Raw genomic sequence first — 13,064 nt, forward strand, 5'->3', positions numbered from 1 at the left:
GTCAGCCTCTCTGCTCCTATGATGCTGCTTGGCCTGCTGTGTTCATCCAGCCCTGCACCTTGTTGTCTCGGATTCTCCAGCATCTGCAGTTCCTACTATCTCTTATTTCTACTAGAGGTTAGAAGGCCAGGTGGTGACTTGTTTGAAACAGTTTGAGGCATCAAACAGTATGTTTGCACTCCACTAGTTCCAGCCTGCCAACCTGAGAATGGTCTAAAAAATTCCTATTCTATGTTTCCTTTTTGTTGACTGATCCCCAAATTTATACCTGTATATTACCCCGTACCATGTGATCTAATTGTAACACTCCAATGTCTTTTGTGCATTCTTGTGTTCAAGTCACATCACAGTTACATACTTCCCTACTCCTCGGAGCCCCTTCAGTTCTGAAATCTAATGGGAACTCACTGCATCTCTGATTAAGATCTTTTGAACATCTACCATCTTCTTAGTCAATCAGCAGTGTGTGTTTAGCTGTCCAAGCTCTCTACTCTTGAGAATTCCCTCCTTAAGTCTCTTCACTTGGTCACATCCTTAAAGTCCTAAATTAAATCCTACCTTTTTGACCTAACATAGCTACATATCCTGTTTCTGCTTCTTTGGATTTGCATTCACTCTTGCCAGATTACACTCCTGTGAGGTATGTTTTACAACATAAAAGCTTCCATATAAATACAAACAAATCGTCATTAGCCTATTTCTGCCTCCACAGATTCTGTGCAGAATGCTGAATATTTTCTGCTTTTCTAAAATGAATGTCATTAGACTATAATCAATATTCTGCATCTATCATGAGCTCTTTCTCTTGCTTTCTTTTTCAATGTGTTTCTCTTTTCTGTATTTTTTAAAATCTCTCTTCATTTGGCATATCATGTAAAGACAAGCAATCGACTAAGAACTACAAACAAGAAGGTCCACTTTTCCAATGTACATAATTCTTTAAAACATGGATTCAACAACACTCCATTGATACATCATGAAAACAGGTGCCTAGTTTAAAAATATGTAAACGTGTATGTTTTACATTATTTTCCAGAAAAAATCAGGACACCAAAAGCACATCATAGTCGTCCAAGATATAAAAGCCGTAAGTTTTTGGAAAACAACATTAATCTTATTTCAAGGTGTACCTAAGAAATATGATAACCTGTTTTTGGAGTGTGTGAGTTTCTTTGTCGAAAGAAATATGTGAATGAAGCCAGTGCCCTTCCACCACCAAAATGTAAAATCTTGGGTCTGGTAACGCTGTGAGCAGATAAAGCCAAAGGAGCAACTGCCAGAGCTCTCTACTATCACTACTAATTTCATCCCTTTTCCCCAGCTATTGGGTGGAATCTAATGCTTTTGCAGTAACAAGTTTGGAGTTGAGAATGCATTTAATCAGGCAGGTGAATGCAAGTAGGGAACGTCACCTCATTCCCACCTCTGCCTGTTGCAGTCCAGGAGGATTTGTGGAATGTCATCCTGCTGAATCACTAATTGAAATCTTCAACTCAGCTCAGCAGCAGACAAGGAAATCAGAATGCAGGAAGCCCTAAGCTTCAGAGAAAGGGATTCTTATTCAAAACTCTGCTACCCAGGCTGAAGGACTCTAGCCCCACTATTCATCAGGTCAGAAGATGACTGGAAAAAATATTTTTCTTTTGCAAAAGTGATCAACTTGTTCAGAGTTTGAATTTTAAAAAATCGATCAACCAAGTTTCTTAGTGAAAACCGAAAGAACTGCGGATGCTATAAATCAGGAACAAGAACAGAAGTTGCTAGAAAAGCTCAGCAGGTCTGGCAGCATCTGTGAAGAAAAATCAGAGTTAATGTTTCAGGTCCAGTGAACCTTCCTCAGAGCAGACCCTTCTCAGGAAGGGTTACTGGACCTGACATGTTAACACTGAATTTTCTTCACTGATCTCTTAATGAACCCAATTATGAGTTTATTGCAAAACAAAACTTATTAAATAAAGGTGCAATAATTGATCAATATGCTTTACCAATAATGTAGAAATACAAATGCTTATCCCTCAACTATCCCCAAAGCACACACATGCACACACATACTAGGAGAAAGACAGTGATATAATTAAAGAAATTAGCATAAATAGAGAGAGGTCTGAGTAGTCTCCAGGCTTAACAGCTGGATGGCCGAGATGTGTTTTTGTGATTTGAAGTCTGTGTTCATTGGTGTTCTTCAGAGATGAGCTTTGTGGCCCTTGCTGTTTGTGGTTGACGTAGATGATTTAGAATTGAATATAGAAGGGTTGATCAGTGAGTTTGCAGATGAAATGAAAATTGCTGGGGTGATAAATAGGGGGATAAAGTTAGATTACAGAATGATATAGGTGGCTGGTCAGATGAGCTGATCAGTGGCAAATGGAATTTAATCCAAATAAGTGTGAGGTGGTGTACTTGAGCAGGACAAACAAGACAGGGGAAAACAATAGGACCCTGGTTGCACAAAGGATCAGAGAAACCTTGGTTTGCATGTCCACTGGTCACTTAACACAGTGACACAGGTAGATAAAGTAGTTAGGAAGGCATATGTGCCTTTATTTGCTGAGGCATAGAGTTTTAAAAGCAAGTCGGTCATGCTTGAACTGTATAAAACATTGGTTAGGCCAAAGCTACAGTATTTTGTGTAGTTCTGGAATCCACATTACAACAGGGATGTGATTGCACTGGAGAGATTTACCAGGATGTTGTCTGAGCTGGAGAGTTTTAGTTATGAAGGAAGATTGGATAGATTAAGATTGTTTTCTTTGGAGCAGAGGGGACTAAGTGGGATGTGGATTGAAATGTATAAAATTTTGAGGGGCATAGATAGAGGAAATAGGAAGGGATTTTTCCCCTTGGTGGTGGCATCATTAACCAGGGGTCATAAATTTAAGGTGAGGAAGGGAATTAGAGAAGATGTGAGGAAACATTATTTCACCAGAGAGTGCTGGAAACCCGGAACTCACTGCCTGTAAGAGTGGTAGAGACAGAAGCCCTCAGAACATTAAAAAAGTATTTAGAATGCCAAGTTGCACAAGACTAGGGGCCAAGTTCTGGAAAATGGAATTAGAATAGTTAGGTGCAAATCTTTGACCAATGGGCCCTTTTCCATGCTGTAGACCTTTAAGACTCTTTTTAGAAATATATTACATTTGGCACTGCAAACCTGCTAGACTGAGGCGTTTCAAAATTGGATCGTTACATTCAACTTTAAATATACAACACCAAACCATATAAGGAGCTATTAGCTCACATGACCAAAACCTTATTTTAAACAGCCTTAAAGGACAAAATTGTGGCAGAGAAGCAGATAGGGAACACAGGGATTGTATTCCAGTGTTTGGAGCCCCAGCAACTGAAGGCATTACCATCAATAGTGAAGTGTTTAAAATTAGGGTTGCACAAGATGCCAGAATCAGAGGAGAACAAATATGTTGGATTGTGAGGCTGGAGGAAATTATGAAGGTGGAGAAGGGCAAAACAATGGAAGGGTTTGAAAATGAAAAATAATTTTAATGTCATCTATGCAATATCTAACAAATATATTTATTCCCATGCTGCTCAGAAGATATTACAAGGAGCTTCAGCAACAAAATAGTTTAAGCTACTTTGGTTATTGAGTGTACATTAACTTAAATCTTCTTTTCTGCAGGTGTTCATGCTTTCACTTCTGGTAAGACACAGCCTAAGCACTTGTACTTTATATAGTTGTATTCAAACAATGTACATATATATTTAAAATTGATAGACACAAAAAGACCAGGTGAGCCAGCACCCCACCACACACACACACACACACACACACACACTCAGATGACCAGAGTTTCATGTTTAAGCATTTTGTCCTCTCCTCTGATCCTGCAGCCATATAATCACTTGGAATAAGAAAAGGAGAAAAAAAGTTCCCAAGGAAAATTTCTCTAGTGTCCAGAGGCCACATGGACAACCGAATTAGGACACCTCAGTTCAGCATAGTGCAGTATGCCAATGAAGATCTGGCCTGCTTACACTTGAAACTAGACAGTCATTGTGGTATTTTCCTGATTTCCATTGCTGGCATCTAGAAGTATTTGCCATCTTTGCCAATATGTAGCACAATGCAAGGGTTGTTTGAGGTAGTGCACTACCACCAATCATCCTTTGTTTATTTTGTCCTTAGAATCTATGTAGAGAGTACTCCACTGTAGGATCTTTAGGACAGAGGTATTTGTCTTAGTAAACAAGTTGGTTTATTGCATATAAGCAATAAGTGCAACTCCATCACTAGTCAAGCATAGTGACTAAAGACTCTCAGGACCTGTACAAAATATATCTGCTCCCTGCAAATGATAGTGGAGAGCTCCCTGTCTCAATCCAAAGACTCAGTGAAATCATCAGATTGGGTGGATGTAACTTCTGCAGTAACTTCTTCAGAACCACTACCTAATACAACATCTCCCTCAAAATTGTTTTCCCTAAAATTAATGCACTATACAATCCTGTGTATTACCTCCACCACGAAACTATCTCCCACCAAACTTCCAACTTCACAGTGCAGATGGACTGGACATCTTACAATTTTCCCAGAATAATAGGACTTTTGCTTAAGGATTGTTGATCTTGGATCTGATCCATGGAGTATCGAATGTAATAGTGATTCCTGAACATGATATTGTATTAATGTGCTTATTAGACATTAGCCCTTCGCTGACCTTCAATCTTAGTGGATGTAGTATATCTCCTTACAGTTCTTCTCATTCTGTTTATTAATTCTTATTACAGCAAAGTTGTTTTCAATCTGTATCATATCAATGTTGCTTCTGGTTTGCTGTTCTTTAAGTTTATATTTTTTGTATGCATCAATTTTTAAATTCAATTGCTGTTGAGCTTACTAAACTCTGTGCAGTATTTTCTTTGTTTGACAGTCTTTTAAACTATGCATTATTGCAATGCTGCATTAAATTATTCAATATGGCATTAAGTTGTATTACTGGCTGCTAAATTTTAGCTTCTTTATGGAAATAACAATACACATCCTAGCTCTAATAAGAAAAGCAGAAATGAGTTGTACAGTGTTCAAGTTTTCTTCCTTATCAGTGCTGACTTTGCACAATAAACATAGATTAAATTTTAAACATAATTAATTCCAAGTTTGTTTGAATTCCATTTACTTTAGAATTGCTTTTCTGTTTCCCATGTTTTAAAACTTTAATTCCTAATACTAAATATTATATGTGATATAAATTATGAACTAGATATTCATGACAATACTTAACAGCCTACGAGAAGCCAATGGCCATTAAGCACATTGTCGGATGAAGTGCAGAGTCAATTGTTTATAAGCCAGTCTCCCAGACAAATTCCGATCACTCGAAAGGAAATACTTGCTTCCTTTGCAGATTGTTTTACATTTGTAAAAAAAATGTGAAATTGATGCAATATGAACTTAAAATTGTCTTATACAGAAGTGGCAATAATTTAAATGTTCTTACAATTTAATATCTTTTTCAAGTTGACAGCGATCCTCATTTTATTGCTTCAATAAATGACCACAGTGATGCTATTTGTTTCAACGTTGATGGGAAACCAGGGGCAATTCTAAATCTGGTCACTGATCCGTATAAAGGTAGGTGTAATTGCTGTGTATTACTAACAAATAGAAATGCCTTAAATTAGCAATGATGTTAAAGCTGGTCATTATATAATTCTACCAGTTGACCTGCTCACCTTCCTGCCTTATGAAGGAAGATCTGAGGAAAATGTTTACTAATTTAAAGGAAAAAGAAAGAGGAAATAAAAACACCATTATTATTTGCAGTAATCATTAAATCAATGTCTCAGATGGTGCTTTTCCACATTTCATTGTAAATGACAGATGGAGCCAGGATTTGAACTTGCAATATTTGTAATGAACATTTTAGTATCATGCTTCCGATTTTATGAAGTGACCTATCAAATTTTATTTTATTTTGTGCAAATCTTATAGATATTTCACTTAATATTTCCTCTATTTCATATTTCCCCATACCCTTACATGTGGATTCCATGAGTAATCAGCCATTGATGAAGAATATTGGGTAGGGCTCCTTATATCTACAATAAATACACCATCTCATTCTTGATACCATGACTATTTCATTGAATATTAACATCCTTCCTGTCTTAGCATATCATTGAATGTTATTGTTGTCTGACATTTATCAAATTAGTTATAAATCAAAAGGACCTCTTTCTAGAAATGTTACAGCTACTGTGATGAAGTATTCCGCATTAAAACATCGTCATAATGTAAAATATCAATCACTTTTCTCAGCTATCAATAATTCTGTTGGTTCATATGATGACCCATTTGCTTGTTCCTCTCCATAGCAATTATTTTCATTCATCATTTGTTTTATGTAGATGTGATTATCCAGAGTTTAATTTGACATGGGACAATTGATCACAATGCATTAATGTTTTTAAATTTAATTAGGTTTTGTGGTAAATGGACAATTGATTGGAGTGAAGGAAGTAAAAGATAACAAGAAAATGAAAACTTACTTTGGAAAGCTTGGAATTGCAAACAATAAAATGGATGTAAAAGTTGAAATATCAACAGAAATTATTGCAATAAATCATGGAGATGATGAGATTACTTTCCCCTGGTCAGAAACAGTATCTTTAACAAAAGAAAGGTACAGTTTATATGGTTATACTGCAGCATTGCATTTATGTTTCAGAAACAGTTGGTGGCGACATCAGTATGAATCCAGCCAAAAAACAAATGTTCAACTACTTCAATTCTCACAAAATGCTTGCAATGGCAAACATTATTTGAACTATCAATGCCTTTTCACCAATTTATGTGTTACTTTTGCAGTTACATTTGTTCCAATATGTGAAGAAAAATTTCAGTACAAAACACAAGTAAGGACCAAGATCTCAACCATCAGACGAAAGACAATTGCAATATTAAAGCAATAACAAACATAGGTGAAGATTCATAATGGTCAAATACTTGAAGTAAAGTTAATTTGATTGGCATTAATTAACAATACAAAGGACATATGTTATGAAATGAAGATATTTGTGGTGCTTTATTGTAATTATCACCTGAGAATTGTTACAGAGCACCTGGCATGCAACAAGTTATTACTTCTGCCGCTAAAGTTGAGCAAGCCTATTTGTCAGTCTGTGTGCAAACAATATGTTTCAAAAAACTAATGGATGGCTTTCAATAAGAATTGAGACACAGATTATAGTCTGTGGAAGAACTGATTGGTTTTATGGCAAAGATGCACATCAGGACACTGGGATTTTATGAAGGATTTATAAACATTGGGAGATAGGGTGAACTGACTTTTTGTTAGAATTATGTACATTTTCAATTTACAGTCTTGATTGTTTTAAAACTTTTTGGATTGTCTCAATTGCTGTGATGGAATTTGTTATTGCTGTCAAAATATGAGCAGAGTTTTTAGATCAGGTTGTTGGATGTGGATTGGCTAGAAGCCTCATCAGGGAGAAGAAACTTCTTAATTATTTTCTTTTTAGAATTATATTAACCAAGCATCAACAGGTTGGGAAATGCTTCAAGAGAAGCTAAGTAACTGTAATAATGTAATAAGGATCATAGCACAAATTTAAAAGTTTAAAGAAACATTGTATTTGATTATACCATTTTTAAAAATCATGGAAACATACGTCAGCTGTGCCTACAAAGAAACAGAATGTGATGGCTCGCTTCAATCTAAAGGAGAATTATTAACTGTTCAATTCATTGTCCGATAAGTCCTCTAGAGGAAGATATATGATACACTGCAATAAATTACATGGGGCATACATAAATACAGTCTCAATCTCATGTAAATCCAATATAGAAAACAAGTAGCAGTTGACTACTCACGTGTAGGTTACCAGAAGTACACATGGCCTGGAAGTGCAGACTTTCCGTTGTTCCTCCCATAGATTGTGGCTAATGGATTATCTAGAAATCATTGAGCAGATAGCTTCTATGCCCCATCCAATGTCATTCAAGTTAAAAACAACTATCCAATTTTTTCCTAAACAAGATGTGTTCAACCATTCTGCTGAATAAATCCTATCAAAAATCTAGTTTCAACCTAAAAACTCAATTGGCTAGAATTAATTTAGCCTTTTAAAGCAAGAAACATGGTGGCCAGGTTCACTTAATGGTAGAACAGGGCCTGTATCAATCTCTCAACAGCCACAAAACCTCCCTTGTGTAAATCAGAGGACACAAGAGGCTAACAAAGGCTACAAGCAGTGGGATATTAATTATGCTTATTAATGAGCCAATTGATACCCATTATTCTTGAATCCACAATAATTTAGTCCCCTTTTCCTGCAACACCCAGTCCAAGGTCAGCATCCTGTCTTCACTTATCTTTGTTGTCAGGGCATATGGTGATCAGGAGCCTCTCGTTCTGATCTCAATAGAGAAATAAGCAGCTCTCGGCAGGCAGGACTTCCACCTGGCCATAGAGGGAAAGTAGGTTCCAACAGAAAATCAACTGTGCCTGAACGATAACAAAACTAATGTGGAAAAGGAACTAAAAAGGAAAGTAACTGTCCGGAATTCGCACATGAGTGCACATCCTTTTAAGTTCTAATCTAAAACGAAGCATAGCTGTATCATCAAAAAGACATAAAATAGATGGAAAAGGCAGCCCTAACCTGAGAAGTTGGACAATCTAGAAGTTTATGGCAAAATCTGGAGTTGGCTTCCATGCCAATTCACAAGTCCAATTCCAAACATAGAGTGAATAGTAAGAACCCCTATTTTCAAAACACTGATTCTGACTGCCTGATAAGGAGAGCGACAAGAACGTTGAGCTGAAACAGAAGATCGGCCATAATAATTGATAGATTAACACTTTAGAGGCCATCTGGTCTCGTCCTACTCCTCTTGTTTTCTGTTCTTAGCCCTAAACCCATAATTACCATCATATTTGAGCCCTGGGATCGCTCACACTGAAAGGATGTTTCACCAGGAGCAGTCTTCCTTGCTTTCAGACTGATTCTGGGTTCATCTCCCATTCCTTCCATGCATCTGTCAGCTACTCTTTCAGATCCCTTTCACATCTAAAATCTTGACAAAACAAAGTAAAGCTAACATTAAAATACTGAAGATGCAACTTTATTAAAGACGGGTTTTGGGGCATGAGTGCATGGGGAATGCAAGAAGATATGGAATGAGGAATGACCAATACCCTGCAGTAAAATGAAAGTGTGACTGAGAACCACGTATGAAGGATTGAGATCTGAGACAGAGAAGCACTTCGATCCTGCCATTGAAGTAAGAGGTGGTTGATCAGCTGGTATATGATTGTTTCATCTGGATAGCAAAAGCTAACAGAATGATAGTTAGAACAGACTAATTGAGTGTTTTTTTGTTGGATTGTATGCTTATTTGTATATAAAAATGATCAAAATAGATTATGAGAATGGGAAAATTTTTAAAAGGTTTATTTGTATTCATTCAACATTTGGGATATCAAAGATTAGACATGGCATAACTTATCATCTGTAACATATTTATTTCCCAGTTTCTCAATCTCAATTGTGAAAGAAAGGAATCTCACACTAACAATGGGAGATGACGCAAAATTTGTTATTGTGCTGCATCATGTGAGGAAAAACCACACTGTACACAGAGATTTTCTGGGATTTTATACACTTGACAGCCACAACTTGTCAAATGTGACCCATGGATTGCTTGGTATGTAGACTATTCACTTCATTAGTTGCCCAGTCAGTTAAAAGCTCTTTTGCTGATAACAATGCCTTCACTACTGAGACCCTAAACTCTGGAATTTCCATCTAAAATGTTTCCACATTTCTCTCTTGGTTTCTACCTTTTACACATCTTTTAGAACCTAACACTTTGACCAAGTTTTTATTAATTGCCTTAATATATCTTTGTGTCGTATCTTGTTTTATAATGTCCCAGTGAAGTGCCTTTGAATGTCTTATTACATTAAACATGCTATATAAATACAGATTGCTGTTGGTATTGTAAACATTGAACAGGAGATATAGTTTGAGCAAGTTTTACAAATTTCTTTTTTAATAAAATCTAGTAGACTCCAGTACCATCTTTAGTTATGACTGCAGGTTATATGTCCCAATTTACATCTTAACTGAAACTAGCACTGAATTTAGTGCCATCTATTTAGTTTTTGTCACTGGATAGAATCACGAAATGAAAAACTTGCACCAGTTCAATTACTCATTTGTGAAATAAATTGTGAAAAGCACATGTTTAAGGGGATTTAGAACAGAAAATATTTAAACTTTTGAACTTATGATTAATGGAAATCATTTGTGCAAATTTCCACCTCCACCCAAGATGTTGAAGACAATGGGAATGACAAATAATTGGGTGATTTGGACCTGTAGAGATATTTGCCCCCATCTCACCACCTCAGAAATTAAGTGCTAGGAAAAAAAGTCTATTGCTGGCAGTTAAGGCCCTTAAGTGATCAACAGACTCTGAAGTGCCTTAACCTATCAATGACCTGATTACCTACCTTCACAGCATGCGGTAAAAGAGGCTGTTTCCTTGGTGAAAACCAAGGTTACCTGGTTCTTCCATTTACCTAATGTGGCGGCAATCAGGGGCAGGGATAAGGGATTGAAGGCAGCTGCTGAATGCCCCCGTCCTCTTGTTTCCAGCTCCTTACCCAGTGTGATGCAAAATAATAAAGACTTACCTTCTCAACATAGGATACCTGAAGACTAGGCCTCCGGAGACAATCTGCCCAATGTCAGCTGGTAGCTTCTGGTGAGGTGAGACCTCAATGCGAAGACCTGTGATTCACTGAGAAGCTCACCAGTGAGCTCTTAAGCAGATTGGTGCTCAACGTGGTGAGCTTTCCTTTTGATGGGGGAAAGAAGCCAGTGCCACTGAGCACACCTACTCCTACATAGGCTGTAAAATGGAAAATCTCAGCCACAATTCTGCCATTTTTGAAAGTACCTCTTCCAAACTTTGCATGAAATTTAATGGCCACGGCAGGGAACCCATCCATCAGCTGGAATGCTAGTGGCAACCCTACTGTGGCCATTTCAGAAGGCCCAATGGTATTTAAACTGCAGTGGTTGCCACTGCCAGTACTGCTGTGTATGCCTCAAAAGGGATCAATAACGATACCCCAGGAAATAGATAAGTGGGAAAGAGCCTGTTGGGACATGGAAGCCACTGTGATCAGTTTGGATTAGTGGGGAAACAAGGCCAATTAGAGGGCGAAGGTGAATCTTGCCCAGGGTCCCTCCATTCTGGCCGTTGACAGCTTCTATCAGGCACAGAACATCTGACGAGGAGGGATCATCAAATCAGGCCAGAGCCCGAACAACCAGGGTATTCCTGGCTGTTCCCTTTTGGCTGTACCTACCAATAACTGAATATTAGTGTTGGCAGTATAAGGCTACTTACGTGCCACAATTGGGCTTCGGCAAGTAAGGCCGCCTTCTAGCCTGCCTGTTTTCACTAAATTATAGGGAAGCAATAGGATCTCTACCCTGTGCCTTCACAGTACACACCCTCACCCCCTGGTGTGTCTGAACCCCTTTCCAAGGAGGTAGCATTAATTTCCACCCTCTATTTTAAATAAATTTTAATTGAATTATCAAGATTAACTATTAATTTTATACTAAACTAAATTACTAGTAATTTGTTGTACAAGGGACAGCATTTCAAAATGAGAAAACTGAAATTCTTGGTTTAACTTCAAAATACAGAAAAAACTTCTAAACCTATTCACCCGTTATGAATCCTCACTGATGAATAAATTAAGTTTTCTTTATTCTCCATGGGAACCCTGCACTTATGACAATTATGATGTTCTGGTTTATTATTATATCTTTATTTTGACACAGGTCAGTTTTACAATGAAGTAAATGCTGTGATACGTAATATTAGCCCTCGCTTACATCAAGACAAACTTCGTGCAACAATGATTGTAAAAGGTCACAAACTTAGAGTAACAAGGTAATGTTGAAGAGCCCTTGTGATATTTTCAATCTATCCTACTTAATAGTTGTCTGTACATTTCTGCCATGCGTTTTATTGATTTATCTTTCATTTTTAGGGTGTCTGAGAAAGATTACAGGCTTGATTCAAACCGAGGCATCAATATCCCATGCTGGTTTGTTCACTCCAGTGGGAAAGGATTTATAGATGGAATTGCCACTGACTATGTTGTTTCTTCTTTATTTAACTCACTACATTCATGATCTGAGAGCAGATGATGAAAGTTTAACCGTTTTGTATCCCTGGCATAACTTTATTATTTAGTCGCTTGTATGATAAATACATATACTTTAACAGTTATAAATCTGCAAGCACTTCAATTATATATTTCTATGTTTGTAATTTACTTGTCTGTGTCAAATGGCCCAATTTGGTTTGTATGTGCCAAAAACTGAACCAGGTGTTATAAGGTGAACTCAATGTTGATCCAATAGATTGAATCTTCTAGATTCTAAAAATGTTTGGGCCTTGGGATCCAGTTCTGCCTTCCAGTCCTGTTAATGGAAGGAGCAGGATTTCATGTGCAATCTCACAGAAGCTGGTCAATTAAGCACCTTCCTCTGAGATCACAATCCAATTTGAGAAAGCCAGCAGCCTGAAGAGGTGAAAAGGCTAATCAGTGCCTGCAGTATAATGACAGCCAATAATCTTTATTGTTGCATCAAGAGAATTAAGGCAGGTGATGGCCTAATGGTATTGTCTCTGGACTGTTAATCCAAAGACCTAGGTAATATTCTTGAGTCCGGGGTTCAAATCCCACCATAGCAGATGGTGGAATTTGAATTCAATAATAATCTGGAATTAAGAGTCTGATGATGACCATGAATCCATTGCTGATTGTCAGGAAAATACCATCTGGTTCACTAATCCCCTTTAGGGAAGGAAATCTGCCATCTTTCCTGGTCTGGCCTACATGTGACTCCAGACCCACAACAATTTGATTGAGTCTTAACTGCCCTCTGGGCAATTAGGGATGGGCAATAAGTGCTGGTCCAGCCAGCGATGTCCACATCCCATGAATAAATTAAAAAATGGGACATGAGGAGCTATGTAGTGAAAGGGA

At 37.4% G+C, this 13,064-nt stretch overlaps 1 protein-coding gene across 1 annotated transcript in view; it reads left to right on the forward strand.

Annotated features, from left to right (window-relative positions):
* The window catches only part of LOC109934846 (inter-alpha-trypsin inhibitor heavy chain H3-like), a 36,902-nt gene extending 24,132 nt beyond the window's left edge, over nucleotides 1-12,770 (forward strand). The window contains exons 12-19 of the mRNA XM_048606704.1: nucleotides 116-167; nucleotides 1,037-1,087; nucleotides 3,638-3,658; nucleotides 5,477-5,590; nucleotides 6,440-6,641; nucleotides 9,516-9,688; nucleotides 11,848-11,959; nucleotides 12,060-12,770. Coding sequence (XP_048462661.1) covers nucleotides 116-167; nucleotides 1,037-1,087; nucleotides 3,638-3,658; nucleotides 5,477-5,590; nucleotides 6,440-6,641; nucleotides 9,516-9,688; nucleotides 11,848-11,959; nucleotides 12,060-12,204 — 870 coding nt within the window. The 3' untranslated portion in view covers nucleotides 12,205-12,770. The remainder of the gene's footprint in view (nucleotides 1-115; nucleotides 168-1,036; nucleotides 1,088-3,637; nucleotides 3,659-5,476; nucleotides 5,591-6,439; nucleotides 6,642-9,515; nucleotides 9,689-11,847; nucleotides 11,960-12,059) is intronic.
* The last annotated feature ends 294 nt before the right edge of the window (nucleotides 12,771-13,064 follow it).

This window comes from Rhincodon typus, chromosome 16, assembly GCF_021869965.1.
Source record: "Rhincodon typus isolate 14 chromosome 16, sRhiTyp1.1, whole genome shotgun sequence".
Classification (NCBI taxonomy): domain Eukaryota; kingdom Metazoa; phylum Chordata; class Chondrichthyes; order Orectolobiformes; family Rhincodontidae; genus Rhincodon; species Rhincodon typus.